The sequence below is a fragment of the Bemisia tabaci genome, chromosome 5 (genome assembly GCF_918797505.1).
Source record: "Bemisia tabaci chromosome 5, PGI_BMITA_v3".
Classification (NCBI taxonomy): domain Eukaryota; kingdom Metazoa; phylum Arthropoda; class Insecta; order Hemiptera; family Aleyrodidae; genus Bemisia; species Bemisia tabaci.
In genome coordinates, this window is record NC_092797.1 from 28,979,701 (window position 1) to 28,998,660 (window position 18,960).

The 18,960-nt window shown below is 36.5% G+C and overlaps 2 protein-coding genes across 2 annotated transcripts; both read left to right on the forward strand.

Annotated features, from left to right (window-relative positions):
* The first annotated feature begins 1,651 nt into the window (after window positions 1–1,651).
* Window positions 1,652–9,944, forward strand: LOC109037838 (retinol dehydrogenase 12). Its single transcript, XM_019052664.2, has 4 exons — window positions 1,652–2,108; window positions 2,767–2,996; window positions 4,439–4,727; window positions 6,437–9,944. Exons 1-4 carry the CDS (start codon window positions 1,833–1,835, stop codon window positions 6,593–6,595), a joined length of 954 nt encoding a protein of 317 aa, XP_018908209.1. The 5' UTR covers window positions 1,652–1,832; the 3' UTR covers window positions 6,596–9,944.
* Window positions 9,945–10,989: 1,045 nt separating this feature from the next.
* Window positions 10,990–18,506, forward strand: LOC109037840 (uncharacterized). Its single transcript, XM_019052666.2, has 3 exons — window positions 10,990–11,411; window positions 13,493–13,560; window positions 14,517–18,506. Coding segments are annotated over exons 2-3 (1,944 nt in total). The 5' UTR covers window positions 10,990–11,411; window positions 13,493–13,558; the 3' UTR covers window positions 16,459–18,506.
* Window positions 18,507–18,960: the final 454 nt, after the last annotated feature.

An 18,960-nucleotide genomic window follows, 5' to 3' on the forward strand; every position in this document is an offset into this window, starting at 1 on the left:
TAAGGTGGATTGCCAATTATCGATACTATCCACAGACTGTCCAGCTTTTTGGGGTAACGTAAACAGTCTGTTGGCTTAAATTTTAAGCGTCTTTGAGAAGAACTTAGTTCATTCTGACATTGTTGAGTCCATATAAAATTTAAAAAATTCTAGTGAAGAACTGTGTGCAGCCCGTTTAGGAGTCCCCAATATTTTGTGTCAATCTGTGTGGCAGTGACCGTTCGTCTGTCCTGATTAGGACGGAGGCCAATTTTTAATAATTTTAAATAAGTTAAAGATACAGTCCTACAATTTCAGTAGTGTCTTGTCAGTGGGTCAGCTCTTTTAGAATTTGTGTCTCCAGATATCCGTCGAAGTTCATCCATGTGGAGCTCCTGCACCGAAGTGTCTTGCGTCCCTGTCCTTGACTTCATTCGTATCTGTTTTTTCCGAGTCACTTGAACAGCTTACTCATTTTTTCATTTAAAATCTTCCAAAAGGTCTGATGTTTGATCTCAACAGTTTACTTATCATAATTTAGTCAGGCCAATTTGTTCATCCTGCATGAATCATCTTGTTACGTCTCATTCCTTTCAATACGTGTGGAGGTCTGCAGCTTGATTTGCTCGACGCTAGTTTTGTTCACACTTTAAATTGAAAGACCCACTAACTCCAGTTGAGAATTCAAGAGTTAACGGGAGTCATAAGGAGGTCTCCGCAAGGAAGTCTTAGCACTGAAAGTTTCTTGAAAACCCAGCATTTGGCATAAATGAATAACAGCAAGTCAACCGCAGGTTTGCTTGGTTTCAAGAACCCTTATTGGCAGCCTCTAAAACAAGCCACCTAATTAGTGGCAATTGCTCCAAATCCTTGGTAACTAACAATCCATCACTCTATCTTTGAGCAGAGGTAAGTGAAATTGTCCGTACATCTTAATGTCGTTAATAATCTAGTAACTTATGTCGCAGCTGACATGGAAGTAGAGAAAATAGCCTCATATTTGAGGTTTTACATTTTTGGCTATCGCTGTGTCCATCCAAAATTACCAGAGACCTGAGTTTGTTGCGTGTGAGACCCACAGCTCAGCAAAAACTTCGGTCTCTGCCTCCTAAAATTTTTCTCATTTCATCATTGGGCACTTATTTGTACACTTTAGTACCTATCCTGAAAAGCGCTTTCTGCTGCTTCAATGGTCATGGCGCATGGAGAAAGGCAACAAAAATACGTGAGAGGAAAGATAACTTCAGCGGCGCTCATCATATCGTTGGGTTTGTTCTAATTATCTTTTGTGAACATTAAAAAAAGTCGCTTGGTATCGAACGTCAAAATAATCAACAACTCTCGGGCCTCCTAGTCACATTATTGGCTACTCATCCTAATTAATGATCACCATCTCTTCTCGTTCTTCCTTGAGGGTCCGAGGGTGAGATGTGTTTCAGTATCTCAGAATATCGACATTTCAATAATAAAATGTAAATTGTTGCTATCTCTATTTCCCTTTTGCTGCCTCTTCGAAATGAGGATAGTTTTAAATTGTTGGGAGATGCAAACAAATCATAACATGAGTACAGTTTTGATGTTCGGTACCCACCAACCACAACAATTTGATGATAGTATGCCAATTTACCATCGGACACCCAGTATATAAATTACCGTGTTATGCGATTTATACTAACTCGGTTCCCTTATCAATACAACAGTTTTGTAAACAAACGAAGGACGAGAGGGCGAACATTCAATTCGAGTGAAGAGTTTCTCATCAATTTACCATTTTAGTGCATTCCTCGGCATATCTTTTCGTGGCGACGTAATATCTCCATTTGTGTCATCGTGAAATCTTTACTCAGTTAACTATGGTGGCCACCGCTGTCTACATCGTCGTTCCTACTGTGATCGCCATTTTATACTCCATACGCAAATACCGGGTATCGAAATGGGGTGTTTGCACGGTCAACAAATCCCTTCAAGGCAAAGTATTCATCGTTACTGGGGCAAACTCTGGTATCGGTAAGGAGACTGTGAAGGGTCTAATCAAGCGTAAAGCCCGAGTCATCATGGCTTGTCGGAACATGAACTACGCCAAAGCTGTCGTTGAGGAAATCCGACGCTCAGTGACCACAGGCGAACTGGTAAATACCTTACTTGAACTTCACTGCTCAGGATAAGTAACTAGGGGAAACTCGAGATTTGCCAAGTTACAATACCTTTAAAATATTCACTCAATGGTATTATGAACACTGTGAAAGATTTGCTGTTCTCCATTCCATTCTGTGGTAATTCTGAGAGAAGTTTCTGCACCCCTGCGTAGCAAGAGAGGCGCAAACCCACTTGTATACTGTGCAGATCTCCTGAATGAAATGTGTGCTGCAGTCACGAGTGGTGTGCAGCAGCTTTTAATCTTGCTAATGTGTGGTCTAGGAAACTGGGAAATTCAGGTAGTTTCCAGCATCGGGGGGATATGAGGTAATTTCAAGAGTAACACATCGGATTGGCAAGTTCAGACTGTGGTGTTTGGATAAGCACGAACAACTTTTGACTGCCTTTTTTCTTTATTTTGACTCTCTAGAGGTGGAACTGCAAAATTTATCCAAAGTTAGTATCTTTAAAGAGAGAAAAAAAGATAACTAAGTGAAAGATTAATTTGAGGGCCAGGGAAAGTTAAGTAATTTGAAAGTTTTATGTCTCGGAAAAGTCATGAAATTTAAAAACAATGAAATTGTAGAAATCCTGTACTTAGTGATCAAATTCATCTACACAATTATGAGTTGAACTCTCTTGTTTTTTTAGATCCCCATGCATCTTGACCTAGCATCTTTCTCATCAGTCAGAAGTTTTGCTGAGGAGGTTAAATCCACTTTTCCCCAAGTCCATGTTTTGATCAACAATGCTGGAGTTTACACCAATGAGATTCAAAGAACTGAAGATGGTTTTGAATCGCAGCTTCAAATAAATCATCTTGGACATTTTCTCTTGACCAATCTGCTGCTTGATCAACTAAAAAAATCAGCACCCAGTCGGTGAGCATCTGCTTTCCTTCAACCATTTGTTACAATGATTAGATACCTACCTCTTAATCATATTTAGGCAAAGATTTTTTCAAGCTATCGTCAAACTTATCTGATACTGTTTGCTTCGGCCTTTCAGTAAATGCATCTTAATGGTCCTGTGGACCTCTTGAGATTGTTAAGTGTTAGGTAGAAATGTTCACATTCAAATGTAAGCATGCAAGTCATTGGGTAGTACAAATGGAATCTAATAATGTGAACTGTTAGGCATTGAGTAATTCCATTCCCAAACAGTTCACCTCGACCTGGTGGTCCCTCCTGGTGGTTCCACAACCTTCTTTTAATTTCATTTGAAATTTTTAAAATCTTTAAGTACCTATACATAGAAAATAGACCACTAGTCATAATAAGCATTAAATCACCTCCAGACTTGTTCTTTGATTACAATATCATGCAATAGATGTTGAATGCATGATAATTCTAAGGGACAAAGTGAATTTCAGACTTTGCCACTGCACCTACTGTGATAATTGAACCACTTCCCACAAGGAGCAATTCCATCTTTTGCCCAAGCCAAATTCTGGAACGGATTCTTTATTAAATGCAAAATTCCTAAATGTCAAAAAGACTAAAATCAATGTACTTTATATAAGTGAGGGATCAGAACAGAAAAGGGGCTTATGCAGGCTCAAGCAGGGGCTTAATTCTCTGTGTATTCTTGTGGAATCCAGTTTTCTTATCAAACATAGAAATAGAGGAAGTATTAGGTACAGAGTTTTAATGGATAAAATTGTAATCGCACAGAGACCAACCAACCAAGCTACTGGTCTGGTTCAAAGGTCTGGTCTGCGCCAGTCATTTTGCCAGGGGATGCCTGGCCCCCCAGACCCCCCGAAAATTGTTGAAGTTTTAACTCTATTTGGACGTATTTTGAGGTGCCATGATGAAAATTTTAGAAAATACTAATTGATTTAACACGGTGTTTTCATAAAGGACTCCTTATTAAAAGAGATAATCATCCTCAACAAAGGTTTTTCCCACCATGAATTCCGGGGGGGGGGGGGGGGGGGCAGATGATGAGTGAGCGAATATAAATCTCTTACAGGAGTTACTTTATTAGTTTTCAACTGAAAATTTTGATGAGGAAGCATGTAGTGCAATGTCCTGAAAGATATAAACCTTGTCTATCAGTCTATTGAAGTCAATTGTAACTAATTCTTTATGAATAAGCATTCTGTCAGGTATCTTTTTGAAGTTTAAAATGTATCAATAATATCTAATGCTCTGTGCTGAGCTCTTAATTGATTCATTTACATAATTCTCCTTACTTGATTTCTGACATGAGGAACCGTCAACAGTCAAACATTGACATCTATTTCAAATTGCATCTCTATTTTCATTCTTTCCTTTTTTTTCTATCGCTCTGAGTATTTTTTCATTCTTTACTCCTTCAGGGTAGTGATTGTCACATCAACTCTGCATGAAACAGGAGTCATCGATTTTGAAAACCTTAATGCTGAGAAAGGATGGCCAAAAAATAATACAAGGGCTGGTTATAAAAACTCAAAGCTGGCTAACATGTACTTTTGCCAGGAGTTAACAAAAAGGTCGGTCGGAACAGATATCTCTGTCTTTGCAGTGTGCCCAGGACTTTGCTACACAAATCTTTTCAAGAACATGAAATGGTACCACTACATTTTTGCTCTACCCGTAGCTTTCCTGTATCTTCGATCTGCTGAACAGGTGAGTAAAGCCAGCTGCATTATTATTTATTTTTAGAATGATAGATATTTAGAATGTGCTTTTCAGTTTGGAGTATGATTTTTCCTATTCCAAAGGTAAAAATTGTTTTTGACCATATGGTTACACCAGAATGACAAACAAACAGTTGGGACTTTATCCTTGTAGTACAAAAAAATCCACTGCTACTCCGTGCATTTCCTGCTTGGATAGGAATGGATTCTCTGGCAGTAAGGTGTGCTTTTCCAAAAGGAGTGTTTCTATATGCAAACAAATGAACATCATAAAAACCACATGTTGGATCGTTTTTGAACTGAAAGATTCAATTCAGAATGATGCTACCGCTAATTGTGCTAAACGACTCTGATTTGTTCATGACCTACATTCTTTCCAATTTTAAGTAGTGCGAGAGCAGAAATCCTACAATGCTTTTTAGTTTTTGCGATGTTAATGGTATTCTTTGGTGATTCTTTGGCTAAGTGTCTCATCTTTCACTGGACACTGGTAGTCAAATATGAGGTTGATTCAATATTTTCCTAATTTTTTTTACAAATATGCAATTATGTAAAAACCACCCTTAAAGGGTAAAGTAGCAATTTCACCATATTCAAAAGCATAATGAAGCACTTTATCACTAGATAAGCGAGACTTGATGTTGAAGGAACTTGAAATTAAATCTCTTAAGATATTGCAGGTCTCAGAATCGGCACTAAGTGTGTTCATTGATAGATTCTCATGAACTTTGGAACCTGTATGTATTTTGACGAGAGAAACTGAATATGGCATTAATTTTTTTAATAGATGTGAGAAAAAATGCGTATAACTTAGAGTACCTAATTTTAGTCTATTTAAACTTATGAATGTTTATATTTAATGTTTTTAATAAATGTTTTTACTCCTGATACTTCATGCAGTTACCATATTGATGTAAAACTTAAGTTCAGTTGCCTCATTTAATCATACTCAGAGCATTTTATCACATTCATACCACATCACTTGAATGTATGAGAAAAGTTGCTGGCAGCAAATTTCAATAAAGTGATTTTATTCAACTTCAAAACCATTTGTATCATCTTGAAGACGCCTTTTTTTCAGTACTTAATGTGTTTAATTATACTAGTTTTACATCTACTCAACATATCTTCCACACAATTTCCACAAATTTTTGGAACAAGTGAAGTATTTAATTGAAGTTGTGTGCGTTGCGGTCAGGAAAATTTTCTAGTTCTTTCAACACAAAACTTGCCACCATTCAAATAAATTTATGTCAAACATTGAGACTCTACATGGATTCTAAAATTAGAGGCTGTAAAGATTCCAAAAATGTAAAAATTCTGTTTCTACTGACATCAGCGATATCGCCCCAATATTGTTTTCATACTTTATACCTTATATCACCTATAAAGGTAGAGGTTCAATGCCTTGTATCATATTTATGTCATTCATCTTTTATTGTTTCACATCGCATTTAGTATCTTCCTTATTTTTCTCATTTTCTTATCATTCATCATTACAGTCTTATCATTCTTGTTCATTATATTTATTTCATTCATTCATTTTTTGTCTCTTGTCAGTTTCTCCTGAATTCCCTTAACTTTCGTTTAGAGGTTGGTTCTCTCTGTGCCTGTTCTCCTATTTTCCATGTATGCCAAGATTCAGCCTTTTCATCTTTTTACTGACCTACATTGATGAAAGTTAATTGTGCTTTTCAGGGATGTCAAACTGTACTGCACTGTGCCATCTCAGAAGATCCGAATCTTGAATCTGGTTTAATGTATCGAGACTGTGAAGTGTACAAATCTCGACATCAGTTCTCTCCAGAAATTGCGGAAAAATTGTGGGAATATTCAGCAAAAGCTGTTTCGCTTTAAGCTCTTGCTATTTCAGCTTTCCTAAACTGCACTGTCTTTTGTCATTTCGTTTGTCCCTTCATTGTCTTCTGATGATTCATCTTGTGAGGTTTAAAATACTACTGGCCTCATTTTTAAGGAAACTTCCTCCAAGTTTACTCTAAATGAAGAATGCTTCTAACCAGAGGCTGCATAAATGTTGACAAAGCTTATTTTGAAATGTCATGATTCTATTGTGGCCTTTAAAGTTTCCAAAGTTTTTCTATTTAAGTCCATCCCTCTTTTATGGAATCAATCTTAATTACACTTAAAAATTATCATTGATGTAAACTAGTACCAAGCTCTATGTAAATATCTGCCCGTGGTTTTTTTGTAATAACTTGATGATTTTAAACAAACATGACTTATCAGCCCCTATTAAAGGGGACATCAACCTATAAAACAAATTGAACCACTTTGAAAGCTTTAAGAATGCAACAAGATTATTTTTAATGAAAGCTCTTGGAGACAGCTCCACAGAAGCCAAAATGTAATACTAAATGATTCAGCATTATCATTATTTGATTTATGATGTTTTTTACAACCTCTAAAATTGGATGATCCCTGAAAAACATATTTTTCTAATGCCACTGTAAAGGAAAGCAGATCTGAAAGCGAATTTTTGGTATTTTTGCACATGTTTGCTCATGAATGTGTGGGGCAGCCATTAGGGAGCATTTGATATGACGGACATTGTGCTGCACACTGTTATCATTAGGAGGAATTCGATTTCTTTAGTCTATCTCGTTTCCTTCGCTGGCAAGGAAACGAGAGCTCTCCCAAAGTAACACAGTTAGTGTTACATCATTTCTATTAAATACTGTGAGTAAAATTGCAGAAAAATTCTCTTATTAGCCTGGTTTTTCTTCAAAATGACACGCAATAAGTTCAATTTTTCAACCTTCTTTTAGGAGGTTGTAAAGAACATCACATCAAATAATAAAAATGTATCCTGTGCTTTACCCTTGGGTTTTATATACAGGGCTCTTTACCACCATCTTCTGTTTTTTGGAACTTCATAATTGGCATTGCTAAATTTTCCAGAATTGTATTTTATGTGCGTACCTACAATCAAGTGCTGATACTTATCCACCCCTCGAGTACTGCTGTTCTGTGATGAAAATATGTTGAAATGTATTCAGAGAAATTTTGCAACTGCCGTTACAAAAATTAAAATGTCAGCACCATGGGTTTGTCTACAGATAAAGAGATTTCAATTGAAAAATTCTAAGTTCTTTGGTTAGGCACTCTTTGAAACGGAAGGTGAAGCAAAACTCGGTACCTTAATGATAATACTATCGACTCTGATTATCTTATGTTGTCACATGCTCGCCCACCCCTCTGCAAAAATACCTCTGGTTTGACTGGGAATGCTCATGAAAGAGTTTTTACTTTTGCCATTTGGACGTATTTATGCTAAAAGGAACTATGTTGCGTGCAAACTCTATGCTTATAGTTCCTCTTAGCATAAATACGTCCATTTCTTACTCTTTGTTGATCAGGACATGGCACCAACACCAATTTTTGAGTTGATTTCTCCTTTAATAATTATGTATACTTACTTAATTTTAAAATAAAAATAGTCATGGCTACTTCATAAAATCAGAGTAAAAAGTAACTAAAGAACGAAATGTGTTAATCTTTGTTATCATTTTTCACTCATTTGTCAAGAATGCATTAATGTGATCTGGATCTCTTATTTCATGAAGATGCTATAATTAGTTCAGTGCCTCGTAGTTTTTTATCTCAGATCTGCAGATAGAGTTTAAAGAAACTATCCCAATTTTATATTATCTTAGGTGCCATTGGATTTTCTACAAGTTAGTTGTTCTTTTCAATCCCATGAATCAAACAAGGAAGGCTGAGAATTTTTAGTTCAAGATCATAAAATTTTAAAATTAAAAAGAATAAGTACGTAAAAAAAGTTGTCTCATAAAATGAAGAGGGAATTTAACTGTCACTCATATATTGACAAAGTTAAAAATTTGGATTTTTTAAAGATAATTCAAGCTCCAATCTGAGTTATTAGTATATTGATTTTAAGAGATTTCTGTCCTGAGTAAATTAATCTTGTATCAGTAAAGATCCCCTCATTCGTAAGAACTAGGTGAATCACTTTCCCAATTCATCAGTTTTGTAGATGCATTTGCCACAAATGAGAATTTACAAATTGTTTTTTCTTCTTCAGAATAATTAAAGTCTCATTTAGAAATCAAAACACTGAAACTACTGAGCATTGATATTCTTACCCTCCCCCAGGAGGCATTGTATCATGATAGTGTTGACTAAGCTGTAAAGACATGAAGAAGCCAGTAAACTTACTCCTTGCTATGAAGCACAGTTACTTTTAGCTTATTTTTTAGGTCTTGTAATAGAGTTTTTTCTTTAGCTGAAAAGTGTTAACTAGTCAAGTCAAAATAGTATAGCAGGCCCACTCATTAGTTCCCAAAATACAACATCATTTTATAGAGTCGTTTTCGTCCCTTCTTTGGATGTTGTTTATCTAAGTACATTTTGAATGTTCTGTATTTTCTCTCTCCACCGAGTTATTTCTGCAAAGAAGGATTTAGTGCTTCTGTACGCCATGTAGGTATGTGAGGATTCAATGCACCCTGTAGACAACCTTAAGTCTGGTTCAAAGTCAATCAATTTAATTCAGTCTATTAGTGTATTCATTTCTTTTCGATTTTCGAATGTAGATTTTTTGACAGAGAAGCATGGGTATAGGTAAAATTTTCTGTTGATATTCCTCTGGAAATATGTTCTCTCATTGATCAGTGGAAGCCAAATGGTAAACATCCGTCACTGTAATCAGATCTAAAACAAGGATAAGATAAGCTTTGAATTTGATCTCGTAGGAATGAGTGTAACAGATTTATTGAGTTTATAACCAGAGAGCCTGTCAATGGTAGTAGTCATTGATAACCTAACTTTAAATGACATCACACCCAGTAGAAATCCTCATAAAGTAGTAAGCAAATTTAGGTGAAATCATACGTAAGTGAAGAAATAAAATTCAAGGCATCTAATACCATCAAGTGTATCCTATAACAAATAATTAAATTGCTTTCAACTATTAAAATTAATGCGTCTTGTATACTGAGGTATGGTTTGTGAAAAGAGATTTTGTGATGAAAGCGGTACCTAATGTGCACTATTTGTGTGATTTGTTATTTTATTGTGAACTGGAAAAGCCAATACGTAAGTAAGTAGGGTCCATCTTGTCTTTTAAAGAGCTACTCTTGTCCCACAGTTTTATATTATAATTTCTTTGTTGTGAATTATTCAATTTAAGTTCTAGATCAATAAATTTGTGAAAACTTTTCTGAAATTTTAGACGCCTTCAATCCTTTGGCATTCTGCTCCCTTCTTTACAATTTGTGATGTGGCATGGCAAAATCATCTTTAGCTTCCCACAAAATCATCTTTAGCTTCCCAAAGTTCATTTAAATAATTTTTATCAACTCAGTTTTCTCATTCTGGAAACCAAGCTAAGCTGATTGCGGAGTATTCGACTTGTCTTGAGCAAAATTTACTCAAATCACCCACAGATTTTATGTAAATGAGAGGATGAGGGATCAGCAGCCATTTGAGCAGGAGACCACTGAACAAGCAACTTTTAACATCCCATTAAAAGTTTTTTCAGCTGAAGTGATTCAGATAAGAGACTTAAAATTATAGAAATATTTGTAGAAAGAACGACTGTGACCCAAGTAGCACAGTGCAACGAAAATATTGAAGTAATTTTGTAGGATAAAGCAATAAAATCGCAAGTTTTTACCATGAAATTGCAATACTTTTACATTATTTGGTCACTATAAATGCCGATTTTAAGCAGTCAATAAAATGCGTTCCACTAGTGAGGAAGCAGGTAGGCAATTTGGGACGCAAGAACAGTTGCATTTGATTTAAATTTTATTGCAATAAATTTCCATGAGGGAAGCTCTTTCCTAGTAGCCCATGCAGATGAAACTCCTTGAATTTGTAACCGGGCAAAAATTAAAAAGAAAAAAAAATTAGAAAACTATATTTACAGTATTCCCTTTTTCCGTCAATATGACGGAGTCTGGGCATGTAAGCATCTTAAGTTTGTAGGTTTCAAATTCCAGTCATAGTAGGACGGATAAGCATAACATAATATGTGCATTTCTGGAAGAAAGCATGTTCTTAACTTTCAGGATATCATCTTCACCTAGAAGGTTCGAGTCGGTGTCTTTTCCGGTCTTTTCAGCCTTTGATCGCTCTGAAAATTTAAATTCCCGCGAGAGTCTCCCCTCCATGCAGGGGCACCAACTCAAGCTATCAGTATTGCTTGTTTCATACCGTTACCTCTTTAGGGACTTTCGAAATTGGAAGTTGGTACAGAACTGTACACATTTTGTTTAACTTGCCGTAATGGCTGACCTTTTGCTTCGTTTTTCTCTGTCTATTGGATAAAGAGGGCGAATAGTTCAAAGCATGATTAGAATTTAAGGTTACTCCCTACTGTGTCGAAGTTTTTACTGAAAGTACGAAAATTGCTATCATTTGAAATTAATTTCTTAATTTAAATGTATCCGGGACATCTCTAGGCATTATTTGTGTCGCCTTCAGTGAGAATTTCAATCAGAGGCTAGTGGTCCAGGAGGACATGGTTTTTGTTTATTTCCCCTAGTTTCAATTCCTAATCAATTGGTTTATCTGTTATTGTTGTGTTGAAGAAGCAGTTAAGTGCACTGAATTGATGCTGCAAAAGCTAACGAAGAAGCTATAATGTTCCAGACATTTTGTCTACTTCATTGAAGCCTTAGCGAGCAAGGTACACCAAAGTAGTCTGTCTGTATTTTGTAATCACTTTTTAAGATGTTGAACTCCCAGCTCTTATCATTCATTTGCAATGCTTTCAAGCTTAAGCATTCGCATGACTCTTTTTTATCGCCGTTGAATTGCTCCTCCCGCACTCTTTCCGACAGTTCGTCTTTTGAAGTTTATCGTTCGGTTTTTAATTTCATCAGTAGGCAGAACCATTCCATGCAGTATTTACCATCTAAGAACTTCTATGATCGTAATTAAGTTCTCTAACAGTGTCAACTCATGATCATCTTTCCTTTCTCCCTCTGGAACTCATAACTTACTTTCCACTGTAGGCATACTTTTATTTTCGCATGAGAGGTTATGTTGCTAGATGCTATCAGTGGTGTGTTATCATAGGGATTCTCCGTAGTATCAAATTGGATCCAAAAAATAACATTGGCATAACCTCTTTCAATGCTACCAATCCGAAAAAGCGATATATATCGCTTTACTGTGACGTGGCACTATTAGCGTCTATCCTACACTGATGTTTTCTTGAACTAATGTTCACCCAGTGTTGCTGTCAGAAGCTTTCCAAATCACTCATACTCACATTTAGAACTACGCATCTTGGGTCTCATGCAGGCATTCTAAGAGCTCTTGCCAAATTTAACCTGAAATCATCAAAACAAGGGGTAGAATGTAATTAAAAGTGTGCATAATTGCATCTTGCACCTAACGGCATCACCCAATTTGCAAAATTAACCAAGAAATGAGCACTCAACTGCACAGAAATGCTTTATCTTGCACTGAACAGTAACTATCAATCCACCAATACCCACTTCATTGGGTGTTAGAGTCAACGTTTAATAAATTTATCCACTTTTAGACTGTCATAAGATCGTCTGACATCATTTTAGTACCGAAAGTAAATGCAAGAATCAAGATAGTAGATCTCCTGTCACAGTTTAAAATTGTGTGAACTTGTTTCAACTCTATTTTAAGATGCAGTTGGTCAGCCACATTATGTCTGCCTCCTTGCGGTGTAGTGGTCGTAGCGCTATTCCTTCAAGCAAGAAGTCCTTTGTTCAATTCCTGGCCAGATTACCTGAGTGTAATGGTTTTAGGAAATTGCCAACTGGGGCTGGATGTGAAGGGTTCTGTTCTATCCGAACCACAGAGGATCGTGACGAAACGCCTCATTTTTTTATTCCGGCCCATCCCATGGGTGAGATCCAGCCCATTCCTTACGATCCAACCGAAAGATAGGATTAGGCAAAAAAACTTCAACAAATGTATAACTACCATGATGGCCACCCTTTGAATATTTTTCCCCCGTGGAACGCTGCGGAACTGGTCTGAAATGTAGAAGATCCTGATCCATCGCATTCCAAGGATTTGAAAAAAAGCCCTTAAGAGAACTGCAGATTTAACAAAATTGACAACATCTGAGAACCATTTGAAGAATTGGTAAAAAAAAAAGATCATTGGCAAAAATAGTGAAGGAATCTGTCTTACCTCTATTTATGTAGGAATACACAGGGTAAACTAAGCAAAACTTTCCTTACTCCATGTATTTATTTGTACTGAATAGTATCTTGTTACGTACTTGCAAAACAAGATTGTTTGAATCTCTCATATTACTTATTGTGATGAATTCACTGCCGCAGCTGATCACTAATTTGCTACTAAATCTACCGGTGGTATCATCACAGGTTATGATGTTGGTACTGACAGATTAGTCTTAAAATACAGTTAATCAGTGTTACTGCTGACCATACAAACAGAACTTCTTTACCAGAATCAATTAATTTAACCACTCGCTGAAGAATTAGTGACTCCTTATTAGAATCACCTGACATCACTTTACTGAAACACGGATACCTCCCATATTTGACTAAGTATTCTACTTTTTTATTTATTTTTTACAGAAAAGATAAGGAATCCCTCCAGGAATTCTTGGGTACTTGATCCTCAAATCAACATCATAATAATTTATCAAACATTGATTGTTTCATCATGCGCAACAAGGCAAATGTAAAACAAGTTGTCCTACAGTTTTTATTGGATCCCTCCATTTAATATTACCTCTCATTTTTGTTGCAGAATTTTTTGGATGACTGAGAGCTACGAAATTGGCAAATCTAATTTTGTTACGAACCAAACTGACTCATGTAAGTCTTAACACTCTAAATTTGTTACATAACTAAGTTATTCTTGTTGCAAATAAACAAGAATATCATGTTTTAATCAACAGACAAGCAGAAAACCGATTGCTCCTCTAATAAATGAAATTAAAAAATATGAAAAATTAAGTATATAGGGGTGAAGGGGGGGGGGCAGAGTCTTTCAGGCCTCCATATCTTTACATTCCTGTCTTTCCACTGAATTTCCCACCAATTTCAAAAGTGACAACTATTTTCTTTTGTCTTTTTAGCTTGTATTTTAACATGCTTTGAAGTGTCTAAGCCCATATTGAGTTCAGTGCACACCACACCTTCTAAATGGTTTAATGATATGTGTTCAAAAGACTGCATAAGTGCTGTATCTGCTTAATAGAACTATTTTATTCAATTATTGCATGATACGCATTCATTTTTGGTGTTTATAGGATATCACTATAACATGGTTGAACTAATTAATTACATCAAATGAAAAAGCAAAAGGGAGAAAGGTTTAAAGAAAAATAGAAAAGTTTTTGGAGATTTAGCCAATTTGCACTTCAATTCATTGTACAATCGAAATTCTCATTACCTAAGGGAAAAGCTCTTTCAAGTACAAGTTTTCCTCAATGAGAAAAGAGCTGCTCAGTGCAGCACTATTCATAACCAGTCAGCGAGGCAACTGCAGGTACATTTCAGCGGGGCGATTATTGAAATGACATACAGTCGATATCATTTCAATAATCGTCTTGCAGGTCTTATTGGACCTATCATTAGCGCAGCGCAGCCTCTTGACTTTTCTGCTTCCAAGCTTTGAGAGGTTGTGAAAACCAAGCAGAGTTTTGAGCAACTTAAAATACTAAGTACTTAGCTTTTAATATAACTTTTGATAGTGATCGTAGTTTTTATCGTGATACGTATCTATTGGGACCAATTGATAATGATTTCTTTCATTTTTTTACTTTCAGGTTTACACAAACAGAGCAAATAGGTGGATACCGTTCTACTTGTGTCAATGGCGTCCAGATAAAAGAGGACACAATGTTCGATCCAAGCATGCAACAACAGCAACAGTCACAGCAACAGCAAGTGCAACAACAACAGCAACAACAGCAAGTGCAACAGCAAGTTCAACAGCAACAAGTCCAGCAAGTACAGCAACAACAGCAACAAGTTCAACAGCAGCAAGTCCAGCAACAGCAACAACAGCAGCAGCAGCAACAAGCTCAATCACAAGCGCAGCAACCACAGCAGCAGCCGACTCTCTATGCTGTGGAAAAAAAAGATGCTGATGGAAAAACTACTATCACTGAATTTCCATTTTGTTACAATGTTAATATGCTACAGAAAGTTCATACACAGCCGAATACAGCAACAACTGGCACGGCCACAATTGATGACAAAGGTTGCTATCGTTTTGAAGTAGCAGCTCAACCATTCGGCTATAATTACACACTGGTGAATCAGATGTCTCTTGCTGCAGCCGCATCAACAGCGAGTTTTAAATGTGATGTTTGTGGTTTGCTCTTTGCACACATAACATTATTAAACCATCACAAGCGAATTCACCAAAATAATGTTCAAACAAACACAGCAACAACGCAACAGCCACAACAGCAACAGCTGCAACAACAGCAGCAGCAACAACAACAGCAACAACAGCAGCAACAACAACAACAACAACAACCACCACCACCACCACAACAGCAGCAAACAGAACGGACGTTCAATTGTGACTTATGTGGCGCTCATTTTGGTCAGCTCTCTGACTTAAAGTCCCATAAAACAAACCATCACAAACTAAAATGTTGTAACACATGTGGTGTGGAAGTTCAATATGAGTATGCCAAGGGCAAGAAGGCGAAATTTCTGAAATGTGAAAATTGCATAGCCAACACCCAAACAGCAAATGCTTTTGTTCAGGCAACTGCAACACATCAAGACTCAGGTACTGAGGCAACTCTAAATGCTGTAACGCTTCACACTACTTCCCTGAACACTACACTGGGTACAAGCACGCTTAGTATTCAGCAGACTCCAATTATGAAAGGAAATTATCCTGTCAAAAGACGAGGGGTGGCAACTGTCACCAAGTGCCATAAGTGCAATGGTTCTGGCATCATATTTTTAGGAGGTAATAGAACTAATGTAGAAAAACCGTTTCATTGCAATGTTTGTGATGGTACGTTTTCCAGGTATTCTTCTTTATGGAGTCATAAAAGACTCCACTCTGGTGACAAACCCTTCAAGTGTGATCTTTGTGGCTTAGCTTTTGCCAAAGCTGCTTATTTAAAAAATCATGGTCGTGTTCACAGCGGGGAAAAACCATTCAAGTGTCAGGTATGTGGAATGCAGTTTTCGCAATCGCCTCATTTGAAGAATCATGAAAGAATTCACAGTGGCGAACGTCCATATCAATGTGAAGTCTGTGAAAAGACATTTGCAAGACATTCAACTCTCTGGAACCACAGACGGATACACACTGGTGAAAAACCATACAGGTGTGAAATCTGTGGCTCGGCCTTTAACCAGGCAACTCATCTAAAGAATCACGCCAAAGTTCACACAGGAGAGAAACCCTATCGCTGTGATATCTGCGATGTTGGTTTCTCAGATCGGTTTGCTTTAAAAAGACATCGAGGCATTCATGAAAAGTATGGTCGTTTAAATGCCAATAACCAGCAGCAGCCTGGAGTCCAACAGACTGCCCAACCCACTCAACCCCCTACTCAGCAAGCACAACCAGTGCAGCAAGCTCAGTCAGCGCAACCACCTCAACCTACCCCACAAGTCCAGACCGTCACTGTTCAGGCTGCACAGCCCACCGGGATGGAAGAGCTGTATAAATGTGAAGTTGGTACCACTATAGCGTTTCCAGGTTGTTCTCGGCCACAAGACGGTAAACAATAAAGTAAAAACTCTAGAACATTAAATTTTCTTGCTTAGGCCATGCAAGATGCATTACAGGAGTGCCACTTTTTTTTTTTTTTTTATTAAAGGTCGTTTCCTTACAGAGGTTTGTTTAACCTAAAACTGTGAATGGAATGCTGTGGACTTCTTGGTTATTCTTCAACCTCTCCAATTTTTTCAATATTTTTATTCCCTCTAGATTTGTGGGGTATCATGAAAGAGGAAAAAAGCCTATGAAGTGCTATACATTCTTAGTCATGATTACCAAAATTTCCTTCATTTTAGGGCCTTTTTTTAGGCTAAAGGAACTCTAGATTTAATTGGCACTCTATTGAATAAAGAGTTCAAGAAGAAAAGCGAAAGGCACTTAAGTTGCTCTTAAGAGAATAGTGGAACTGTCGAGGAAAACTCAGTCTATTTGGAATTTCTTATAATCTGTTCACAAGTATACTCCTTTAGAAAATAATATCGGACACTCCAGTACTTCTGAAAAGCTAGAGTGGAAAAATTATGATAAAAAAGGAAATGAACCTTTTTGAAAAGACTGATCCTAATTTAATGTTTGAATGATAAAATATCCTTAATCGTTCCTCTCTGTATTGGTATCATCATAAATGTTATTACCCAGTACCATTTAACCATGAATATTCCCTCAGAATATAAATTTACGCATGCCATGCCTGGAGGAACTTTTTTATAATTTTCCTCACCTCTTAAAAACAAGAACGCAAACATCACATTGAGATAAAATAATAACTATGGTGCGTTAGCATTGGGGATGTCAAAAATGTCTCTGGTGATCTCTAGATGCTGGCTTGATCAAACCTCCCCCCTCCATCTGCAGCAGCCTGATTGTTGAAATTTTGTGTTTGTCGGGACGACATAGATGACATAAGTTAACAGGCGGAGCGAGATTGGTCGGCTATATCTTATCGCTGCTTTGTCGTACCTTTGTCAGGTGGAATGGACTACATACTGTCGGAAACTTAAGAGGCACCGTTAGCTTGTTGTGAGTTCAACCCGACATAGGCACGACAAAGCAGCGATAAAACATAGTCGACCAATGACGCTCCGCCTTTTAACCCATGTCATCCATGTTGTCCTGACAAACAAAATATTTCAACAATCAGGCTGCAGTTATGTTCAGATTCCTAAGATGCAAAGTTTACTGCTGAAGCAGTTAAGTCAGCATTTAAGTACCACCAAACAAAGTTTTGATATCCAGGATGCCATCCTAGTATTTTATTTTTGTCAATGTGCAGGTATTCATGGACTATCTATTTTGAATAAGTGCCCATCTAATTTTATGAATTGGTTTTAAATACCTTTTCCTAGATTCTCCTATTTTTTGGTGATTTCTCGATCATCCCGGAATGATTTAATATAATCTCCAACTACCTCAATTCTAAATAAAGTTAAAAGAATCTACCCCTAGAGAAAAGTGTAGGCAATATTGATTGTTCACTTTTGGCATCACAGATCACATGTACAGTGTATGTAAATAAATGAATTTTATCATTCATATCGAATCGCAACGTTACTTGACTGGATCAATTTTTTGCTGTATGTGTGCATAAATACTCAAAAGTAGTGTATCCAAATGATAAGTTGATTTCTAGAATAAATCCCCTTATATAATCTTCGTTCATCTGTGAGAGTAAACTTTCAAAATAATAAGCGACTATTATTTGTCTTTCAGTGCATTATTTTTAATTAATTTGTATTATGTTTTTTGAATAAATTTGAACCGTAGTCAACTTCAAAAAGAATTGCATTTGTAAAAATTATTTTCTTGTTTAATGTAATTGATTTTTAAAATCAGCCTGCTATGTGCTATTCAAGCATTTTTCACTGTAAATAACTTGCGTTACATTATGAAAATTAGTTTAATGATCATGCATTTTCCTGATGAATCATAGGCCCTGCGGGTACTTATTTTAAACAAATTGTTAAAGATCAAAATAACACTGCTAGTTTCAATTTGTGAATTGAAATCGAAATAGAACCTTATGAGTCCCAGAATAAATATAGATTTTTAAAATCAATAATTTTTGGTCATTTCTTTACCTGTGAGACCTTACAACTTTCAGTGCAGTATGCATATTATTCAATAATAAATTTCTGCATTGGATTACTAAATAGCCATTTAAAAAAAATGTTATGAGAGTTTTCTTCAAACTTGGTAGATATGAAACTACAGCTGAGATAAATTGAAGAAATTGCAAGGTTTCGAAAAATTTGATTTTCCAATTTTTATTACTTTTCAATGTTTGCCAACCGGGAGTAGAATACTTCTGAATGGATCAAATTGAAATTTGGCAAGAAAATTAATTAGTTTCAATCAATGAGGTGATTTTTTGGAGGCAGCTGTTTCTAAAATAATTATCAGAGCTATGATAATTTAAAAATGTGAAAAAAGACTTGGTTTTCCGCTTTCTACTGCTTATTCATGTTTGCTCACCTGCAGCAAGAAGACTACTCGAAGGATCAAGCTAGATATCA